We start from the raw sequence: 22,016 nt of genomic DNA, 5'->3' as shown, positions 1-22,016 counted from the left end.
TCGTGAAACAGAAGAAAAAAATCTGCAACAAAAAAACGCACAAACAACAAATATAACATCAGTGACACAGAAAAAAAAACTATATAAACTGATGCTGTAAAGTAAAAAAAATGTTGAATGTTGATGTAAAAAGATGTAGATTTCAATAGTAAATAATGTACATTGCAACAATGAAAATGTATGTAGTTTTTTTGGTTTTATGAGTATTTTAACAAAAATGTTACATGTATTCCTACACACAGACAAGCAAATACATACGTATGGATATTAGGGCAGCCCTTATTTGGCACTTTTTCGATTTTCGAAATTCCCAAGGGTAAAATCGTTCTCCGACATTTAAAAATCAGCTTTGGCCCAAAGCTCGAAACTGAAAATAAAATGTGCAACCTCTAAACGTTAACAAATTTTGCTCAAATTTTCAGCATTTGCTTTCTAGATGACGGAGAACAATTTTAAAACTTAATGCAAAGTGAGGGCCACCTTAATGTATTTATAGTCATACTCTGATGTATTCGCAGCCACCAAAACCTACACATGCAAATATATTTATGCTAAAAGGGCATAACATGTTCATTGTGTAAATGTGTTTGCATACTCCCTGCATTACATGGAACCAGTTCCCCATTGACAAATGTGCCACTTATGCTTTTGACTGACGAATTTAAAGCTAGAATCACTACAACAATTATTTTTTCTAAAGTCTCATGTTTTATAGCAACACTCTAAAAAACTTATTGCTACATTTGCTGTTTTGGTTGTTATTGTTAGCAATCAATGAATATTTTACTTACAATTTTATTAGCGAAAAGTAATTGGCATCACCTTCATTTACATATTTGAATTACAGAAATACCTAGTAATAAAAATCATATTTTAATTCGTTAATTAATTTACTTCTTATACTAGTTTAAATGATATCAGTAAAAAAAGGTAACTATTATTCTAACTAGGGTGTTATTGCCTTTAAAACTGCAGGGTTTGTTTGCTAACAGCAAAAATTACATTTTCAATGTTGTTGTTATTCTTCTTCATCTTCTCGCCGTCATTGTATTCCAGCTAAAGAATGAAAACATTGTTTTCACACTGCACACCACACACAACTTGCTGCATAACTTGAGGCGTTTCGTAAAAATATCAAGTTGATGGGTTGGTTTGTGTGGTTCTTTACAGATTCAGGTTTTTGTTAAGAAATTTTTTTGTCATGTTTGTTGATGGCGAAAATTGGAACACAAAATACTTTTTAAATTTCATTTCCATTAACATGCAACAATTTAGTAGATTTAGTAGAAAATACAATATAGTTAAGGAAATAATAATTGAATTAATTAAACAAATTTGAAAAATTAGTAAATTGTTTAACTAGCTAATCTGTTTTTAAACGTAGGCATGATGACTAAATAAAGGATATAATAAAAACTATTTTGTGATAGTCATTATTATATTGTATAACCAAATATAAAATGGCACATTGGGACGTTTAGTTTACTCTATCTGTAAATAAAGGAAATAAATCTTAGAGTGAGTCGTTTCTCATACAAAAATTATAATTTGGAGCCACAAAGGTAAATAAAATGCAGTTCAAAAAAGGCAAAAATACTCGTTTGCCCTGCATATCGAGGGCCTCATGTTTACACCTCAATATAATAGATTATAACTGGAATTTAAAGATGTATTCAGAAAGACATACATGCGACCGTTTTCAATCCATAAACTATAATAACCGAAGAACTATTGGGTGTATGTCTTTAAAATCTGGTGAATTTGACAGGGAAGACAAAGTCGCCGAGGCCAGACCAAGAATTGGACGCATTACTCCATGAAGATTGTCGTAAAACAAAAATCATTGGGAGATACTCGAACAGCAATTTCAAAACGTTTGCAAACAGCAGTGAAATATGGTTACCATACGAATTGAAGCTGAAAGAAATTGAAAGACGATTTTTCATGTCCGAAATTATGTTGTAGCCTGATTCAGAATAGTATTTCACGCGCGTCTATCTAATGCTCTTCGCCTACAGTTTCTAGCGCCAAGTTTTGCTAGATCTTCCTCAGCTTGATCCTTCCAGTTTGAGTCTTTCACTTCTATGTCTTCCTTTGTGAGCGAATTCGAATGATTTACTCGCCGGAGCATTCCCATCCATACATGTGATATGCTCTATCCAGCGCAACCATTGTACTTTGATGGGATTAACTATGTTGATGGCTCGTGATTCATTTGATGGCGATACTATCCGTCGACGCAGATAGGTTCTTATATTTCACGGATAATCCTTCTCTCAAACTCCACAAGATCAGCTTCATCTGCTTACTTAAGAACATAAGCGTTCAATAGAATGCAATTTTTGTTCGTCGAGAGTGAGCTTTGTTTCTTAACTGCTTGCTGAGCCCTAAATAGCATCTATTAGTAAAAATAGTTCTTCGTTTTATCTCCAAACTGATGTTATTTTTTTGGATTATGGCGGTAACGAGATAAAGTTGTTCACTATCTCAAAGTTATAGTCTCCAATGTTTACATATTGACCCAGATTTGTTGCTTCCTTGTTCGTTGATAATGTTTTATTTTCATTTACTACCAGACCTACTTTCAACCACTCCTTTTTGGAATTGGAGAATGTTGCAGTTACCTCTCGCACAGTCCGCACAGGATTATTTCAATATTGAATAGATCACTTCGTTTGGTAATAAACGTCACGGAAAGGTCTTTTCGAATTTTAACCGCTGATCTTTCAGTTAACGTATTAGCTTTGCTAAACTCAGACATGGCTTTAAATATGTTTGCTCGTCTCGGGCTGTCAAAAGCAGCTTTGTAGTCGACGAGCAGGTAATAGGTATCGATTTATTTTTCTTGGTAGGTGGTAGATTTACCAGGTCTAAATCCACATTGGTAGGGTCTTATTATTTCGCTGACTTTAGTTTTCAATCGATAGCATAGTACGCCAGATATATCGATATATTCACAGAGAAAACAGATTCGTTGTGGCAACTGAATTTGTCGCCAATCGAATTTTGTCGGTTGCAATTACTATCTCTTAATTCGATTGAAATAACTGAATTATATAGTACACGTAACTGTATTCAAACACAATTCGGTGAAAAGGACTGAAAATATTAGTAGCTATAATCAATAAATTTTCAAACATTCCATTCCATTTCATTCCGTTTATTTAAATTTATTTAAAATATAAAGTAACACAAAATATAATTTAATACATATTGGTACACTATAACATGACAGCACGTTCCAGGTGTCCATACATAAAAGATGAATTGAACGATAGACCAAGACAAATAATGTTGTGCAACCACGACTGAAAACTGAATTTCTTATGCATGATAAGGATTGGTTTTAAATAATATCCGGATGATTAGGGTTTGAATTATTCTTCGTTATCTTGATTGTATGCATTTTTGGGGAATTACCTTTCATCTTTGATTCCTTTATACCTAAAACAATATCAATATGTCTTTAATGAAATCATAAGAAAGATTCTTCTACAAAATATGTATGTATGTAGTATTCAGTCACATACTTATTTTGTATCCGGATATCAGTTAAAATAATTATGAAACTTACTTTCCCTTGTATTAACCCGCTAATATTAATTATTTAAATCGACTTTTCTGGTTTTTATTTTCTTTTAAACAAATAATATTGTATTTTAGAATTTAGTTTAATATTTATTTTGAACAAATGTCAAAACTATTTACCATTTTTTATTTTGTATCTGTTGTGAACACCGAGTTTGGTTTTCTTACGTCTTAATCGAATTTTTCGATCACAATCATTAATATTGTTGATTTAATTCGATTGTCATTTCCGAATCTATCGAATAAAGCTTAGTAAAGACACAAACCGGTTAAATATTCTTATTTTACAGTTGCTAGAACCTCAATTCAATTATGATTATGATTTTTCAATTCTAAACATAGAAAAACTGTAAAATGTATACTTTTTTAATAATTACAATAAATTTTCAGTTTACGTTATTAAATGTTTATAATAAATACCGAATTCCGACCAATCTGTTTTCTGTGTGTTCTATAGAATTTTGTATAGTTGGCACATACGGTTTTGTCACCTTTCTTCCAGTCATCGGGTATGCGTTCTTCTAACAAGTCGGTGCATACTCATTAACAACACATTGCCGCCGCCTTTAAACAGTTCTGCGGGTAAACCATCGGCACCTGCAGCTTTGTTGTTCTTCAGCCGGGATATTGCTTTCTCAATCTCATTTTGGCTAGGTGTTGTACATTAGACGATTAGTTCAAGCGTATTTTCGTCGCTATTATCATATGATACCAACACCATGGAAAAATTTTCTTTTTATATCCTCAGTACACTTTCAGTATCAGTCACTAGGTCTTTATAGGAGAAATTACAAGTAACAATGCCCTCTGTTTGGTACAATTTGCGGACTTAGTTTCTACTCCTATATATCTCGATCTCCTAACACTCGACAGAACAGACGTTTCTCCTCTCTCCTTCTCTCCATACTCCTCGCATTACAGCGGACTACAGTGTTGCCAGGAATGCAGCGTTTCTCTCTGCAGTTGCATTGTGATACTCCTGGTCGTACCATGGATTTTTGTAGGATGCTTTTGAAACTCAAGTACGGATTTGGCCACAGTTTCCATGTAGTGTGCAATACGTTGCCATTCTGCACAGATATCATCAGGGTACGGAATTGTCTCTTGTAGAATTAGGAATAGGCGGTAGCAGTTTATTGTGCGTGCAGCTTTTTGACGTCCAGTTTCCTCTGTTGGATCGTTTGTGTGTTTCTCGATAAATTGCGATGATTTCGTATCTTAACTACATCAAGGTAATGATCCGAATCAATGTTGGTACCTCGAATCATTACTTGCGATGAAAAAGATATCCCGAAGCGTAAGAGATCGTACTTGAAGTCCGGCCAACAAGCCGAAACGACACCAAAGCCAAATATCCAGGGCGCGAAGGTAATGCTCTGTATTTGGTGGGACCAAAAGGGTCATATCTATTATGTGCTGCTGAAATCTGGCCAGACCATCACAGGGAACCTGTACCGAACACAACCGATTCCATTAAAGCGAGAATTGGCTGAAAAACAAATGACACTCGGAAATGACACTCGGCCACATTTTTCAATACCTGTTAAAATCTATTTAGATTGAAGTGGTTTGGAAGGTTAACCTCACCCTCCTAACAGTCCAGACCTTGCTCCATCCGACTACTATTAGTTTCGATCGATGCATATCTCTCTCTCTCTGGGATACTCTTCACTTTGGAACAGAGTATCCGATATTGGATTGATACATTCTTGGCTTCAAAAGATGAGCATTTATTTTGGCTCCGAATCCATATATTGCCAGAAAAATGGAAAAAAAAGTCATAGCTAACAATGGCCAATACTCTGAATAAATTTATATTGAACAAATGTTGCAAAATAAAAGCTAAAAATTTGATAAAATTCCACATTTTTGAGTCATACACACAATAATCTACGATCGGACTTTAAATCGTGATGCACTATATAAACGTAAACTAATTTTTATTTACATTTTGAAAAAAACTTACGAACTAGTCTGTTAAAACAAAATATGTCTGTATACCAATTAAATAGCCTCCACTGTAAGATTTCCATTAATGTGTTTCCAGGCATGTGTGTGTAAAGTGTAAAGTGTGGCTAACGGTACTTTTGTTTACAGTAAAAGTGTGAAAATGTAAATGTGTATATGCCTGTGCGTGTAAGAAACGTTTACAACAATTTATCGGCTCCAACACACACCTACATATACATACGTTCACAAAAATATTTTGCGAAAACCACTGCATTCATAAAGTTTTTACCAGGAAAATTAAAGTTTCAATTCGAAAGGAAATTTAAAAAACAAAAATTCGTTAACACAAACAAATATGTACATTAGGGTGGGTGTTTTATTATTTATTTTTCCAGGAATAATATCAAATGCAAGTCAAGCTTTTACTACATAGTTTTAGGAAATTTAATAAAGCAAAAATTTCAATTACAAACCTTTTTAAATTCTAAAAATTGAGGAATTATATACAGAAGAATGTAAACCAAAAAGAATTGGGTCAATAGTATGTATTAGTTTGCCGAACTTGGGATTTGAACTCTAATTATTTTTGGGAAATATAAATTTTTGGCAAAAATTATTTTATACTGTCAATCAGTAAAAAAAAATCTTATATAGCCTTCACCAAATTATACTTTTTTAAAAAAAATGTAAAATATTTTTAGGTAAAACAAAAATTTTAATTTATTAGCAAAAAATATTTTAGGGCAAATAGTTTTTTTAAATTTATTTGTGAAAAAATTTTATAAGAAAAATTTAAAAAAAAATTTATAAAAAAATTTGTAAATAATTTTATAAAAAAAAATTGTAAAAAGTTTTTTTTTTAAAAATAAATTCTAAGTAAAAAATATTTTTCCCGATTTTGACCCATTGTGGCTCCGACTTTGGCCTTATATACGCCCTTGCAAAGGTCTTTGAAATGTCTATTATTGGATATCAATATTGTCTATATTAATGACATATAAATCAAAAATAGGTAAAAAATCTAGGTGGTCCAGATTTTTTCATTATATCTCAACCATTTGTGGGCCGATTGTGTCGATATGAAATAGCAACCGGCCCGGAAGAATTCCCGATATTAAAAATCGGCTTACAATCTTATGAGGACCTAGAATATATATACTAAGTCGGGTCTTGGAAAAATATTTTGATGAAAAAATGTGTGAAAATAAAAAAAAAATATTTTCACATATTTCCATATTTCCCATCTATTTGTATTTCTCTATGATTTAAATCTTTATATTGAAATTGTAATTAATATTTACTTATGTTTATTTTCTTTTCAGAAACATCAATCAACATGCGACTGGATACAAATTCAAATGAAGATTTCAAAGCGTTAGGTTCAGCGTTTTGCGTAAGTTTTTTTTTTTTTATCTTTGTTAAAAATAGAAAATTTAATACTGCTCAATATTTATATTTGTAGAAAATTAAACCTGAAAATTTATCCACCTGGGGTGGTTCTGCCAAACAAGATACAAGACTGCCAATAACTGATTATTCAACTTTAGGAGGTCCCCGTCACAATTGCAGTCCCTTTCCCATATCCCGTGATGTTAACAATCGCTTTATATTATGGTAACTACATAGTTCTTAGTGCTACTCAGTGTTATTAATTATATTCCTCTATTATATTTGTTTTATTTTTACAGGGATGGCGACATAACCACATTGGAAGTAGATGCCATCACCAATACAACCGATGAGACTTTAACTGAAAGCAATATTATATCGGATCGTATTTTAAATGTAGCTGGTAATCAATTAAAAGATGATTTAACACATAATATAAGAGGTAAATATAAGGCCCCTTAAAGTTATTTAAAAAAAATTGCTAGCTTCCTAAGTGCAAGCTGAGCATAGAATTAATTCAATTTGAGCTTAATTCACTAAAATCTTAATTCGGAATTAAAAAAGGCAGCCATTCACTCCATAAACCCATAACCAATTCTTTAGCTACATTAAAATGCATTTACTTAAATAGAATTAATTCATAGTTAAATTAATTCATAGCTGAATGTATACAACCTTTTAATGATTAAATTTTTATTAATTCAAATCTAATACAAACAATTTGATTTAGTTGTTAATCATTTACAAAATGAATTGAACAAAATTGTCTTATGCCTATTTGCAATGGACTTGAATTGAAGTAATTTGTAATGGATTAGAATTAAAGAAAACTTGAAACTTCAATAAGGAATTAATGCCATAAATAATGAATTCTTAAAGGAATGAATTCAATAAGTTTGGAGAACAAGGGAACTAGACAACGAATTAATTTTTGGTCTGAATAGCATAATGAAATTGTTAATAGCATATTGTTAATTGGATAGCATAATGAAATTGTTAATAGCATATTGTTAATTGGATTTTGAAAATTGTATTGAGAATTAATTCTTTTGAACCATTGAAAATATTCCCAAAATTTTAACTAATTCCGTACCCTATTTCGAATTCATATAAAGGTATTCGTAATTATGTTTAAAAGTTGTTGTTTATGTTTTTCACTGATATATTCACAACAAAAAATAAATTCTTAACAACGCACTGTGGCAGAAATCAACAATTTAGTGGCGCAAAATAAAAAAAAAACTTTCAATCTATAGTTGTTGCTGTACTTAAAAATATTTAACATTTATTAATAACTTCAGTGGTTTGGTATTGACAACTATTTCAATGTAAAAAATTTTTCAGACATTTTTTTTATGAAGAATTGTTTTCAAAGTTGTTATTAAGCAGGATAGTACACGGTTTTCTTTAAGTTGTATTTTTACTTTTTTTATGTAGATGGAATAAGAGGCTTGGTAAATCTGAAAAATAAAAATATATTTTCTGCTATTTGTGATAACCAATGGCAATATTCTTATAGAATTTTTTTTTTACTTTTGAATTTTCTCACTAATGCTGTGAGATGCAGTCCTAATTTTTTTTACCAATATCAAGGCTATATTATAGACTACTGTTGGATCCATTACTTCCTAGTGATTCATCAGACTCTGAAGACGACTAATTTAAATAAATTTTAAAAATCTCATAATAAAAATCCACAAAATTGTAACAAGTTAGCTTAATTACTCTTAATTTCATTGTTTAATTATAACTAAATCATTTCATAACTAATAAAAATAAACTTATTAATAAAACTAAAAAAAGTTTAATTTTATAGGAATATTTCGACCTATGCCGGCAACAGGGTAAATGTCCAAAATCTATAGATTTAAATAGTTACTTGCAATAAATAAAATTACATTCTCATTCTACTGAAGTAGCAGTACCCATTTTGCATTACTTTATTAGCTTACCTCCTTGCCTGCAATATTTCCATATAAATGAAATTAATTTGGCCTAGCGTTTAGAAGATATGAATTTAATTCCACTAAATTAGGGGTTTCTCCCACTGTGCAACGGGTGAACTATTAATCTTTTTACCATGGGAATCAAAGTGGGGTTCCTAATCGGGAAATTTCGGGAGTTTCATATTAAAGTCACAATATTAGTTAATTTCATTTGATTCCAATCGAATGATTGATTATCCTTAGATGTTTCCAACAGAAAACCAATTGAAACATAAGAATACCTGATTTTTTGTCACCCCAACTAAATTTTTTCTTACACAATAGACTAAATCATTTGATTGGGGATTAATTCGATTATTACAGCCAAAACTATTTTCACCGTGTGACAAAAACAGAAAAATTTTAATTTAAACACACAAAAATTAACTTATACAAATTTCTTAAAGAGATTTTTAAGATGCTTAACATTAAAAATTTTAAGGTTTTAGAGAAAATAATATTAATATTACTAGTAGTTTCGGACCTCTTAAATTTTTTAATAAAATTTACATTATTGTAAATTTCAAGGTGACTACCCGCAGCAGAGGGTCTTCGTGCACGATGCAGGGGCTTAAGCATCCTAAGGATGTGATTTAAGAACTACCCTCCCCCCTCTATATTAAGAGGGGCTGTGGGGTAAATGAACATCTTCGATCACCTATCGATCACGACCTCAACTTGTTAGCGTCTGTTCCCTTAGTTAGGGCGGCATTTTTTGATGACCACTTGGACAGCCTTGCATCAATCAAGGCTCCTAACTCCATCGTTTTTAGGTCGAAATGTCATCTCAATTGTATCCAATCACTGGCACAACTTATACAACATCATGTCGAGTTGATATGGGTTCCAGGACATGAGGGCATCCGGGGAAATGAAGTATCAGATGAAAACGTAACTCTTGCGCAAAGGGATATTCACACTCCCCTGGTGACAGTATCGAAATTTATAGATGAATGGGCTTTGAGTGAGACGGAACTCAAGTGGTTAAATATCATCACTTATACAATATCCAGAATGCTCTGGCCCACTCTGACAGAGGATATGACCAGGACTCTTTCGTCTCTTACTATTAATTCGATTAGGCTTCTTACGGGTATAATCACTGGACACTGTATGATTGGATACGTGTTGGAACGTATGGGTTACTCACGTTATAGCTATTGTAGAAGTTGTTTGGATGAGGAGGAATCGGTACAACACCTTCAACCTTTCAAGAGCATAGACTATTATATCTTGGTAGAGCTGTTTTCCATGATCTGTACTGTATCAGAGATGTGTCACTAGTAAATATGATCAGATTTATTAGAAGTAACGGCTGGTTCTCACGGGGACCACTGGAATCACATAGTCAACGAAATTATGGAGGGAAACTATTCTGGCCCATTATTACATTATTGAAATTTGACTTTTACTGCATTTTGGCTTAATTTAGTATTTCGATCGGTATATTGTTGCTGTTGCAGCATAAACAATTTTACATTATATAATCTAGGGTTTAATCTTCTCGGCGTCAGGTGGGCGACCTCCATGTACGACATTCATACGGTTTCCTAACACCTGAATGGCATTCAAAGCTGTCATACACGAGCTGCGATCAAATGGATCCTGCACATACATACCTCTGAATGCTCTCTATCGGGTGAGACTCCAACTGTGTGATGTCTAAGTTTGGATGACTTCTCCGATGACATCCCAGAAGGAACTGTTGCGTCAACATGACGTTATGTTCCTTGACCGGTAGAACCTAAGTTTCCTCGTGGTGGTGGTTTTCGGGAGTAATTTGAAGGCAGCCTGTGACAGCCTGTGACGGTGCAAAATTGCATTTTGACAACTTTGATTATTTTTCCACTGAGTATCACTCAACGAAGGCGACCACAATGAAGCTGCATAATTGACCACTGACCGATCAATCGTCTTGTAGGTATCTAGCAAGGTTTCTTTATCCATACACCAAGTGCTGCCAGCTAGTGCCTGAGGACCTATCAAAAGTGACACCCAAGATTTTCAGGTGATTCACTGTCGGAATTTGTACGTCGCCTAAGTTGAGTTTTACCTCCTTTGTCCAAGTGGACTTCGTTGTTGATAACTACAAGTTGCGTGCAGTGAAGACATTATGGATTTCGTTGAGATAACCATTTACCATAACTCAAAGCTCGTCAACGTTCTCAAACTCAAAGCTCGTCAACGTTCTAAACAAATATGATCAACATTTTGACAGAATTAATAATATATTCTCGCCATGTGTAGTTATACCCCTTAAACATTAACAGAGAACCTTATATGTATTTTGGAATCTAAAATTTAGAAACGTTTAATAAACAATAATTTTAAAAGATATTTCGTTAGCTTAGTGTGCAAACGCGATAAATCCCCGTTCACAAATTTTACAGGAGACACAAAAATCATTCTAAATTTCTTGGTTTAAAATATTTTTGAAATCTGTCAATGCAGTTTTATTACATAGTTGGCATGATTTATAATTCAATCGTTTATTTCAAAAACCAATCAAGCAACAAATTATTGATTTTTAGTTAATCAAAGAAAACTTAATAGGAACCTAAAAATTACTTCTACAAAATTGATATTTTGAAAGTTTGCACTTGACTGGTTTCTGAAACAAACAACCATCACTATTGTAAATTTCATACGAAATATACTATGTAAACTCAAAGGTAAAATGACAAATGAACTTTTTAAAGAGTTTAACATCATATTCGTATAGTCATATTTGTTTTTGAAATAACTATTCGTCAACATACACTCGTTATCATCATGCTTCCGCTGTAGGCCATTGACAAATATTCCCATAAAACTCATCATATCCAACCACATTTATTGAGACCTATACATAGTATAAAATAAATCACTTTACTTCTTTCTGCACTAAACACGGATTTTGCGGCATTGCTTCATCATAATAAAGGCAGTATTTAGTTGTCTTTTCATTAAACGATACATTTACCTTTACAGAACAGTAATCACCCAATAACGTAATTTTGGATTTTTTGTTGCTTGACTGGTTTTTGAAATAAACGATTCAATTATAATTCATTACAGTTTATACAGTGTATATTTTTATCGTTTTAACTCTGTTATTTGATTTAAAGTCTCTATTGTCGGTATAGTTGTCCTGAAAGGCCAAAATAGGCAAATGTTGTATGATTTACGTTTTTAGAATAAAACAATAACTAAAACAAGTTTGACGCTATTATATATTTAATAACGTAGTTATACTCAATTCCATTTGATTGAGACACAAATTTGGCAAATATGACAAATTAAAATGGATGTATCAGTTTTGCATACCAGATAATAATAATTGTGAACTTTGTGCAAACAGTGTATTTTTAAAATCTTATTTTCATAAAAAGTGGACTTTGCATGTTTGCACATTAAGCTAAAGATTTAATAAAATGTGACGTAATGGAAATTTATTAATTATTTTCTCGAATAATATAAAAATGAGCAACCTACTAGATGTTTAATATTATTTTCCATTTTTCAGAATGCCGCACTGGTGAAGTACGCGTTACCAAGGGCTACAATTTACCCGCTAGTTATGTTTTACATACAGTGGGTCCTGCATATAAAGAGAAATTTAAAACTGCAGCCGAAAACACTTTACATTGTTGTTATAGGTAAGTACATGATAATCTAACAATTTCTTAAAAATATCTATTAAATTTTAACATATTTTCCTTTTTCCCCATAGAAACGTTTTATGTAAAGCCAAAGAACTGAATTTAAAAACTATATCTGTGTGCAATATTAGTACCAATCAAAAGTCATTTCCAGCTGACTTAGCCGCTCATATTGCATTAAGTATATCAACAATTTATTGCTTAAAACATTGTAAAACATTTTTTTTAAACAATTTGCTTGTGTTTGCAGGAACCGTACGCCGTTATTTGGATAAATTTACATCGCAAATCGTGATATTTTGTGTTAGTCCCCATGAACGGGGCATTTATGAGGTATTGGCACCTCTCTATTTTCCACGTGATAATCTAGAAGAACGTAGTGCTTTATGGCAATTGCCTAAAGATATTGGCGGTGAATATGGTGAACCACAGCATCCCGATCGTCAAATACGCATCATACGCAATCCACAGCATAGTGTTTTAATGCGTCATCATGGTATGTAGTTTAGATGTACATATTAATAGAATGTTATTTAATATCTGAAATCGGGTATTCTCTTGCTAGACATTTTTTAATAATTTTGATCTTAGTAAGGACATCAACCATTTTTCTAGATTTCATATCAATCGTAACACTGTTAAAGACAATTGTTTTATAAATCTTCAATAATAAAAAAATAACTATGTTTAATACCCCTTTTTACAAACAACAACAGATTGTAAAAATTGATAAATAAATTAAGTATTGACTCTCAACAAACAGAAACAAAAACTGAAACAAATTGATAAGACACAGAAATTAAAGGGTTCGCAACTCTCTTCTATTACATTCGCTCACTCTGTTCGACTCTTTGTTCACCTTTTCCACCTTTAATCATTTTTATTATTGTTGTTGTTGTATTTAATTTAGTGGTTTGATAAGATTATAAAGTGAATTGTTCGAGGTGTTTAGATTGGATGTGGAACGAGGCACAGGTAAATTCAGTTTCATTGAATTTATAAACACAAACAAACGCATTTGGAGGTAGACAAATATCGGTGTAGAATTAAAGACGCAAATCGTTAATTATTAAAATATTAAAAGAGTGCGGAACCTTGACTTCTTCATAAGTTGGAGATCTCAGTCTTAATTTAAAAAAAATACTATATTGTTTGAGAAAAGCTGTGCTGTTGTTACAAGTAAATAAACATAGTGATGAATCATATTCAGAAATAAAATATGTGCTATTAATCAATTGTTAAAATTATAAAGTGAAATCACGAATCCTATTTTTAGTTTTAAGCAATTGAATTAAAAACAATGAAGAGTATTATTTTCGGTTGAGCGGAATCTTTTATACCCTCCTTCAGTATGTGGGTACTTTTTTTATTTATTGACAATAAATTATTTTTCTGATATATGGCTTATATGGGGGGTAAGATCAGTTAAGGACCCAGCCTCACAAAAGTGAATAATGTGTAAATTACAAATGTATATACATACATATACCCTTACCTCTCATGGAGGGTATACAAATAGATTATCCCTTAAAAACTAGACCCGAAAACACTGTCTTCTTTCCCTCTAAGGTCAATCTTGAGTTTGGCATCATCATTTGGGAGAATGGAGCCCGTTAGAGTAAATTAAATTGAACTGCAACCATAGGTCTTTTTTATAAGTAAACTAGTTGATCGCCCCGGCTTCGCCCGGTAGCATTTACTAATGTTAGTTCTTCAAGTTTCTCCAACCCACGTACTCCAGCCTGTTCTTATTTATTTGCAAATAAAATATCTAAATTTGCACTGCATACTTTAGGGAGCTTTTTTATTACAGATTACTGGACTCAAAAAAAAGAATTTCCGAGTTTTACCAGGAATTTTTAAATTTTTTTTCTTTAATCGAATAAAAAAAAATCAGCCAAATCGCTACAGCCGTTCTCACGTGATGACATTACATACATGGACCATTTAATTTTTATATATATAGATGATTAAAATAGAATTGAATATCGGCATATATATTATGACCCAAAAGTACAATCTCTGACATTTCATTTAAATGATGGCAGCGACTGTTCTGGAGACGGCCCATTCGGAAGGTCCAATTTTCGATCACTCATTCCAACATTGCTACCGGTATCTCGAAAATTACGCGAGTAATATCTGCTTCCAAGCCTTGAATCGTAGCTGGCTTATCGAACAAGGCCCGTTTTCTCAATGCATCGACAAACTGCCTGTTACTAAGACCCCTTTCACACTAGGCAATTTAGTTGCGCAAGTCTCTTGCCCAACAACAAAACAGCATGCAAAATTTTCTTCTCCTTAATCCGACATTACCTCTAGTATCTACAAATACAAGAGACTTGCGCAACTAAATTGCCTAGTGTGAAAGGGGTCTAAATTTCGACATAAATTTATTAGGCCGCAAACTGTCCGTTAACAATTTTGGTTTTCTCAATATACCGAAAAAAAACATTATTTTCAGTTGGCAATACCTCTCAAAATAGATGTGAAAGTTGGGAACCCTGCCTTCAAGTGACAACATGTTTACATAAATCAGCTGTTTAATGTGGTCATCGACAGCCGGAATCTTTTGAAAAATTCATTTTCCTGCATGTCTGCCAGGTAATTAGGCCTGACATGATAAACTCTTTCAGCATTCACTTGGAACTCATGTTCATCCTCCATCAAATTAATGTTAATTCCTCTATTAAACTAACACATAAAAACTATGAACAGCAGTCAGCTGATTGAATTTATCTGTACGATAAATAAATAATTGGCCGATTAGGTCGGGTTAGCTTTGCGAAAGAATAGAAGCAAATGAGACATTGAGAAAAACAAAATTTTAATCTGCAGTTTTACGTTGGGAAAAAAATAATCGCCTAATGAGAAAACGTTACATAACCACAAAGAAAAAAATTTTAAGTTTGATATCAAATGATCTAGGCGGTTCGGATCGCGAAATAAGCTACTGGGACCGGGGGTATCGAGCCATATGTTGCTCGAAGTTTCCGAAAAACAGAGCGCTGATTTTCGTAATACATCTATATAATTCGGAGACGGTGTGAGTCATTCCATGATGAATTGTCAAACATTACTGAATAAAAATGGAAAAACTCTAAGAATCACCCTAAATGAATGTCGAATTATATACTTTTTTATTTTCGAAAAATAGATCAGAATTTTGAAGTTTGTAAAACAAGCTCCGAATGAAACCAAATAAGAGTGTTATATTCGGCTGTGCCGAATCTTATTATACTTCAAAATACAAATTTTAAATATTTTTAGGTAAACAAATTTTTTTTTTCCAAAGTTGTTTTTTTTCATTTTTTGAAAAAAAAAATTCCAATCGTTATTTTAAAATTTAATTTTTTTATTTTTTTTTTTGGTGAGTTGTTATTTTAAAATTTTTTAAATTTTAATTTTTTTTTTTAAATTTAAAAAAAAATGTTTTTTTAAATTTTTTTTTTGGTGGAAAAAAAATTCGGGTTAAAAAATAAGTTTCCGATTTTGACCCATTGTAGTTTACTATGGTCTTATATACGTCGTTGCAAAGGTCTTTGAAATATCTATCATTAGATATCCATACTGTCTATATTAATGAATTAGTAATCCAGATATAGGTCAAAAATCGAGGTTGTCGTGGTTTTATCCTTATATCTCAGCCATTTGTGGACCAATTTTGCTGAATTTAAATAGGAAACTTCTCGAAAGCATGTCTGACAGAACTATTGAAGATTTTGGAATCTGAAGATATCTGGGGTCTTCAGAAAATTGACCTCCTCCATTTTCGAAATAACGGTATATCTCGAAAATACGAGCTAACCTAAAAAAACGATTGACACCACTGAATTCAGCGAACCCGAATTAGTAATATGTAGTGGAATTATTATTTAACGATTATAATCGTTGAGCTCTCTGGTCATCAGTATTATTTATTTCAATAATATCCAATTAAGGAAACTATTAAATTTATTAAAAACTGTATACGAGTATTTTACAAAAATCTTGAATTCAATAAACATTTCACCCGATATTTTACTCCTATAAAAACCAGTTCATTTTATTTATAATTGAAATGATATTGGCAACTCTTTTATAGTACATCCCTAGCATATGCTATAGATTTTAATTTTTGTATTCTTTAGCTACACTGAACAAAATATTCTACACATGAGGAGAAACGAATGGAAGAAAAGTCAATCAATTAGTTTTAAATAAAGTTATGAATTTAAAAAAATTTAACATACAATAAGTTTGAACAAATTTGGAAATTGTTTGGGAAAATACATACAATACTTATTTCCCACTGAAACGATTTTGATGTTTGATTCAATAAAAAACTGCTAAGAAAAATTTATTTTACCGTTGTTTCAATATTTATTTTATTTTGATAATTTCTTTTTGTAATTTTATTTAAGTTTTTTTTAATACATACTAAGTAAAAATAGATAGAGTCATGATTTGCGAAAATTTAAAAAGCAAAATAATAAATGATGTGATAAATATTCAAAAGTTACAACAAAAAGTTTTAAGAGGCGTACTATAAAAACTCAACATTTGATAATTTAAGAATTCAAGAAATTCCTACAAATAATTTCCAAGACGTTGTCAAAAATTTACAAAGGGAAAATGACTGGACCCCAAATACACAATTAAGACGGTCAAGTGTTATGTAGATGTCCCCACAATTTTTGTTAATATAAATAAAAGTTCAGAAAAATTAATTTTTCAGAATTCGATAATATTCCATGGCCGTACACAATTTAAAATTCTTTAGAATTTCAAAATAAAACTTTAGTTTGGTTTTTATATACGCAGAACAATAAAAATTCATAATAAATTCAAATTCATAATTAATAAATATTATAAATCGAACGTGACTTTTTTCCCAAACTTTTTCGATGCAGAATAAGAATACAGAATAAATATTAGAAAATTGTACATGATGGAAGTTTTTGCTTTTTTTTTACATAATTGTTTGATATTTTATAGTAAATAGCATTACAATTGCATTGCGTAATGATTTAGTTAACCTTCGCTTTACCAAAGGTTTTTTTTGTACGTGGTTTACCAATACCCACCCGGGTGATACTGCACTCCTATACATATATCCGATGAACAAAATTTTAAAAAATTGAAAAAACCTTATAAAAAGTTTAAAATGTTTTTATTGAATTATATAGAACTCTGAAATTTGTTCATTGAGTCTAAATTTTATTTAAATCGAAACAAAATGAAAAAAATTATTAAGCTAACAAAAACCAAGTGGTATTGGTAAAGCGAAGGTTAAAATAATTTCGTATATTAGAACTATATTGATCAATCATTCAAAATGAATCAACAAACGTTGAAAAAATATCATTAAACATGTATTAACATGCTTCCAAAAATTAAAATCATAAAAATAAGAAAAAATATTTCAAGGAAATTTTTGAATAACATACAAATTTATGTTAAGGTATTTATAGACGGCAATACTGAGTATTAATATTTGTCAAAAACTCAATTTCATCGTCTAAACAAAATTAGTATTAGATTTTCAAAAAATACGAATGATTTTTTTTTTATTATTTTTTGTTTAATACAATTCAAAAACTTTTTATTTTGATTGATGTATTTATAAATACAAATAAAATGTCAAGAAAACAAAAAATAAAAATAAAGTTTACAGAAAAATATCAATTAACAAAGAAATAAACTATTTGTAATATTTTCGTGTAAATAATAATGTTTTTTCGAAACGATTCCTTGAAATACCGAATGATTTCAAATTTTTTTTTTAAATTTGCTCAGTATTGCCGTCTATTAATACTAGGGTATTCAATTGATTAACCGTTAATCGGTTAACCGATTAATTTTTGACGGTTAACTGTTCGAATAATTTAAAATTGCTGATTTTCGAATAACAAATAAACCGATTAATTTGTGTCGATTAACCGAAATTCTTTTTATTTGCACTTTAACATACATATTTTTTGTATTTATTTTTCCGTTTCAATTAAGAAACAAATTTCAAATTAAAATTACATATTTTTTCGAACATTCAAGAAACTTGATTAGTGAGTATAAAAACTGACATATTTAATTTACATGTATTTGAAACTTTGTTTCTATTTACATGTATAGACGAACTTTTTTTGGAAAAGAGTTTTTTATCACAACTTATCGAAACTATTCAAAATCTAAAACAATCCAAAAATGACTCCAATGGGATAACTACAAAAAGAACTGATATATTGGATATTCTTTATCATGATTTCGATTTCTCCAACAATACATCAGCGATAGATTTTCTTCCAAGTCAAGTTTTATTAAATCTAAAGAAATTATATTGTTTTTTTTAAAAGATTATTTCAGAAGTTTTCAATAAAACCCTAAAAAACTTACATGTGTATACAAAAAGGATCTCAAATACCATATTTACTATTATTTTTTGTTTGAATTGTTTTGTTTTTGTATGTATTTGCACACAAAATTCGTTGTTGTATTTTCAATTTAAAATTAAAATAGAAATTATTCGGTTAATCGAATAATTTTAAATTAACCGATTATTAACCGATTAAATCTAAACCCCGATTAATTATTTGCTCGATTAACCGATTAAACCAGAAACCTGATTAATTGAATACCCTAATTAATACCTTTAATGGAAATTGAAATATTTTTATTCAAGCCTCCTAGATTTTATTTGAAAACAAAACAAGAAATTATTTATAATTGTTATGAATTGACAAATAAATAATACTATGAGAAGGGTCAAAATCAAAACCTAGCTCCCGCTGAGAGACTTCAAAATTTTGCTATACGCCTGTCATGCTTTTTCTCACCCGAACAAATTGACCCACCCATAGGAACAAAATGAGATATCGTTCATAAAAATCGATGGATTATTTTCGAATTTATTCACAATTATGTGAATTCGCTCTTGTTTAGATAATTGTATGTTCTTACACTCAAAGTACACGCTTCTAAGCAAATACAATTTTGTGAACATGAGCGAATTCACTTAATTGTGAATAAATTCAAAAAGAATTCATCGATTTTTGTGATCGATATCTCATTTTCTTCCTATTATATGTGGCTTTGCGATAAAGTAATAAACCTGAATAATTTCTGCGTTTTCGATTTTTCATGAGTTTTTTAAAACACAAAAATGAGCTATTTTCACGTAAAACATATATTTTTTGCTTCAATTTGTTATTATAACTCCGAAATTACTGAGCAGATTAAAACGCAATATAAAAACGGATTAAAGGTTATGTAAATCTAAACTTTTCCAAGGTTACTTTAATAATATCGGACTAAGACTTTTTGAGTTATCATTAATTATATCTAAAAAAATTAATAATTTTACAAAAAAAAAAATTTACAAAAAAAAACTTCTCCATAGAATTAAAAATTTGGACCATATTTGTACTACTGGAACCACAATATGTACATCAAAATTGTGTAGTGATTAAAAAGCCTCTAAAAATTTTTCGTTTTTGTTGCCCTTTGTTATTTATAATTGTTATGAATTAAAAATCAAATCATACTGTTTATGTTGAAACTTTTTTCTGTGTAGTTTCAAAGTTTATATTTTTAATAGATGTGTGCAAAATACCAGATTTCTAGAAATCTGTTCTCATCGTGTATTGCATAGAAAATCGTCCTTATTCAAAGGATATCTCAAAAAAAATCCATTAAAGGATATGTATGGTCTTAAATTGTTTATCCGTTTTCCTTCGGAAAAGGATTTTTGATGATATACTTAGAAAATTCGAAAGCTCTGCAATTTATATCATATATATATGGACATTTTTCGATTATTCTTCGAAATATTAGGACATTTTTTCAAGGACGATTTTTTATTTCAAAATATTGAAACTAGCGTACATAAGCATTACTATGACAATAATATTAAAATTGGATAAAGAATTTAAAATGAGCGTTTTAAATTCAAATTGTTTATGACCTTTTTCTTGAAAGGAACCTGTGTACCAAGTTGTGTAACACATTTGAAAGGTCCGATGCCTTGTCTAAAAATGTTGTTTACACCCTATAGGTATTAATTAAATTTTAAAAAATACAATTCCAATTTTTTAAATTTTTTTTTGGATTGTTACCTATTAATTGAATATTTCGAAAAGTTTCCTTTGTATTATCAACCATTGTATATATTTTAATCAGTTATTTTGTAAGAATCATTGGAATTTTTGAACTGTAATAGAATGATGAATGTTTATTCCTAAAAATCCCCATTAATGTTTTGTTATGATGTTATTTATATCATGTGTTTAATCTTGACCGCTTATAAATATTTATTTTTTGCTCCACACACATTAATTCAAATAAATAAAATTTCAGTAAAATAAAAAAAATGTATCCAACTCATAAATTAACGACAACTTTGAACACAAATTTATATTTTGTTATAAATAAAAAAAACCAACAAACCTGACAATTTTTGTAATTAAAAATTTTGGAAAACAACATTAATTCTTGGTAATAGAGATGGATTGATAAACTACTCTTCAAACACTTAAAGAATTACTTAGATAAGGCCGAATATATAATACCCTACATCTAAAAGGCATTTGTTAAAATGCTGCCCTAATAGTAATATATCAGAGTAGGATATTCCATATTGATTTCTAATAATATTGGTATAAGTGGCTTTTGTGCAACAGAATAGCATTTCGTACATTATTTATGGAATTTCGATGCGAAAGAAGTATAGGACCAACAAATACAGGACCCTTTTGCTCCCACCAAATACAGAGCACCTTAGCGCCATGGATATTTATACCCTTCACCATAAGTGGCAAGGGTTATATATAAGTTTTTCATTCCGTTTAATTTCTACATTTTTAATTTGCGACCCCACAAAGTATATATATTCTGGATCGTTTAATTTCTACATTTTTAATTTGCGACCCCACAAAGTATATATATTCTGGATCGTTATAGATAGCGGAACGATATAGCCATGTCCGTCTGTGTGTTGAAATCAACTTTCCGAAGCCCCCAAATAACTTACATACACATTCATACATCAATATCTACGAAATTCTTCTGGCTCAGTTGTTATTTAAAATAGAGAAAATCGGTCCACAAATGGCTGAGATATAAGGAAAAAACAAGGACAACCTCGATTTTTGATCTATATCTGGATTACTAAGTCATTAATATAGACAATATGGATATCTAATGATAGATGTCAAAGACCTTTACAACGACGTATATAATACCATAGTAAGGTAGACCTACAATGGGTCAAAATCGGGAAATATATGTATTTTTGAACCCGAATTTTGTTTTTTTTAAAAAAATTTTTGTCATAAATTTAAAAAAAAAAATTAAAAAATAAACATTAAGAAAAAGAATTTTTTTTTAATTTTCCAAAAAAAAATTTTAATTTTGTTTACCTAAAAATTGTATTTTAAAGTATAATTTGGTGAAGGGTATATAAGATTCGGCATAGACGAATATAGGTCTC

The 22,016-nt window shown here is 30.5% G+C and overlaps 1 protein-coding gene across 1 annotated transcript in view; it reads left to right on the top strand.

The window, feature by feature from the left end:
* Gdap2 (ganglioside induced differentiation associated protein 2) overlaps window positions 1–22,016 on the top strand; it is a 162,533-nt gene that overhangs the window by 90,664 nt on the left and 49,853 nt on the right. Inside the window, exons 3-8 of the mRNA XM_065514552.1 lie at window positions 6,861–6,931; window positions 7,001–7,152; window positions 7,227–7,369; window positions 12,418–12,550; window positions 12,625–12,734; window positions 12,804–13,049. Coding sequence (XP_065370624.1) covers window positions 6,875–6,931; window positions 7,001–7,152; window positions 7,227–7,369; window positions 12,418–12,550; window positions 12,625–12,734; window positions 12,804–13,049 — 841 coding nt within the window. The 5' untranslated portion in view covers window positions 6,861–6,874. The remainder of the gene's footprint in view (window positions 1–6,860; window positions 6,932–7,000; window positions 7,153–7,226; window positions 7,370–12,417; window positions 12,551–12,624; window positions 12,735–12,803; window positions 13,050–22,016) is intronic.

The sequence above is a fragment of the Calliphora vicina genome, chromosome 5, assembly GCF_958450345.1.
Source record: "Calliphora vicina chromosome 5, idCalVici1.1, whole genome shotgun sequence".
Taxonomy (NCBI): Eukaryota; Metazoa; Arthropoda; class Insecta; order Diptera; family Calliphoridae; genus Calliphora; species Calliphora vicina.
The sequence above is the reverse complement of the archived record's forward strand: the minus strand, read 5'-3'. Positions and strand labels throughout refer to the sequence as shown.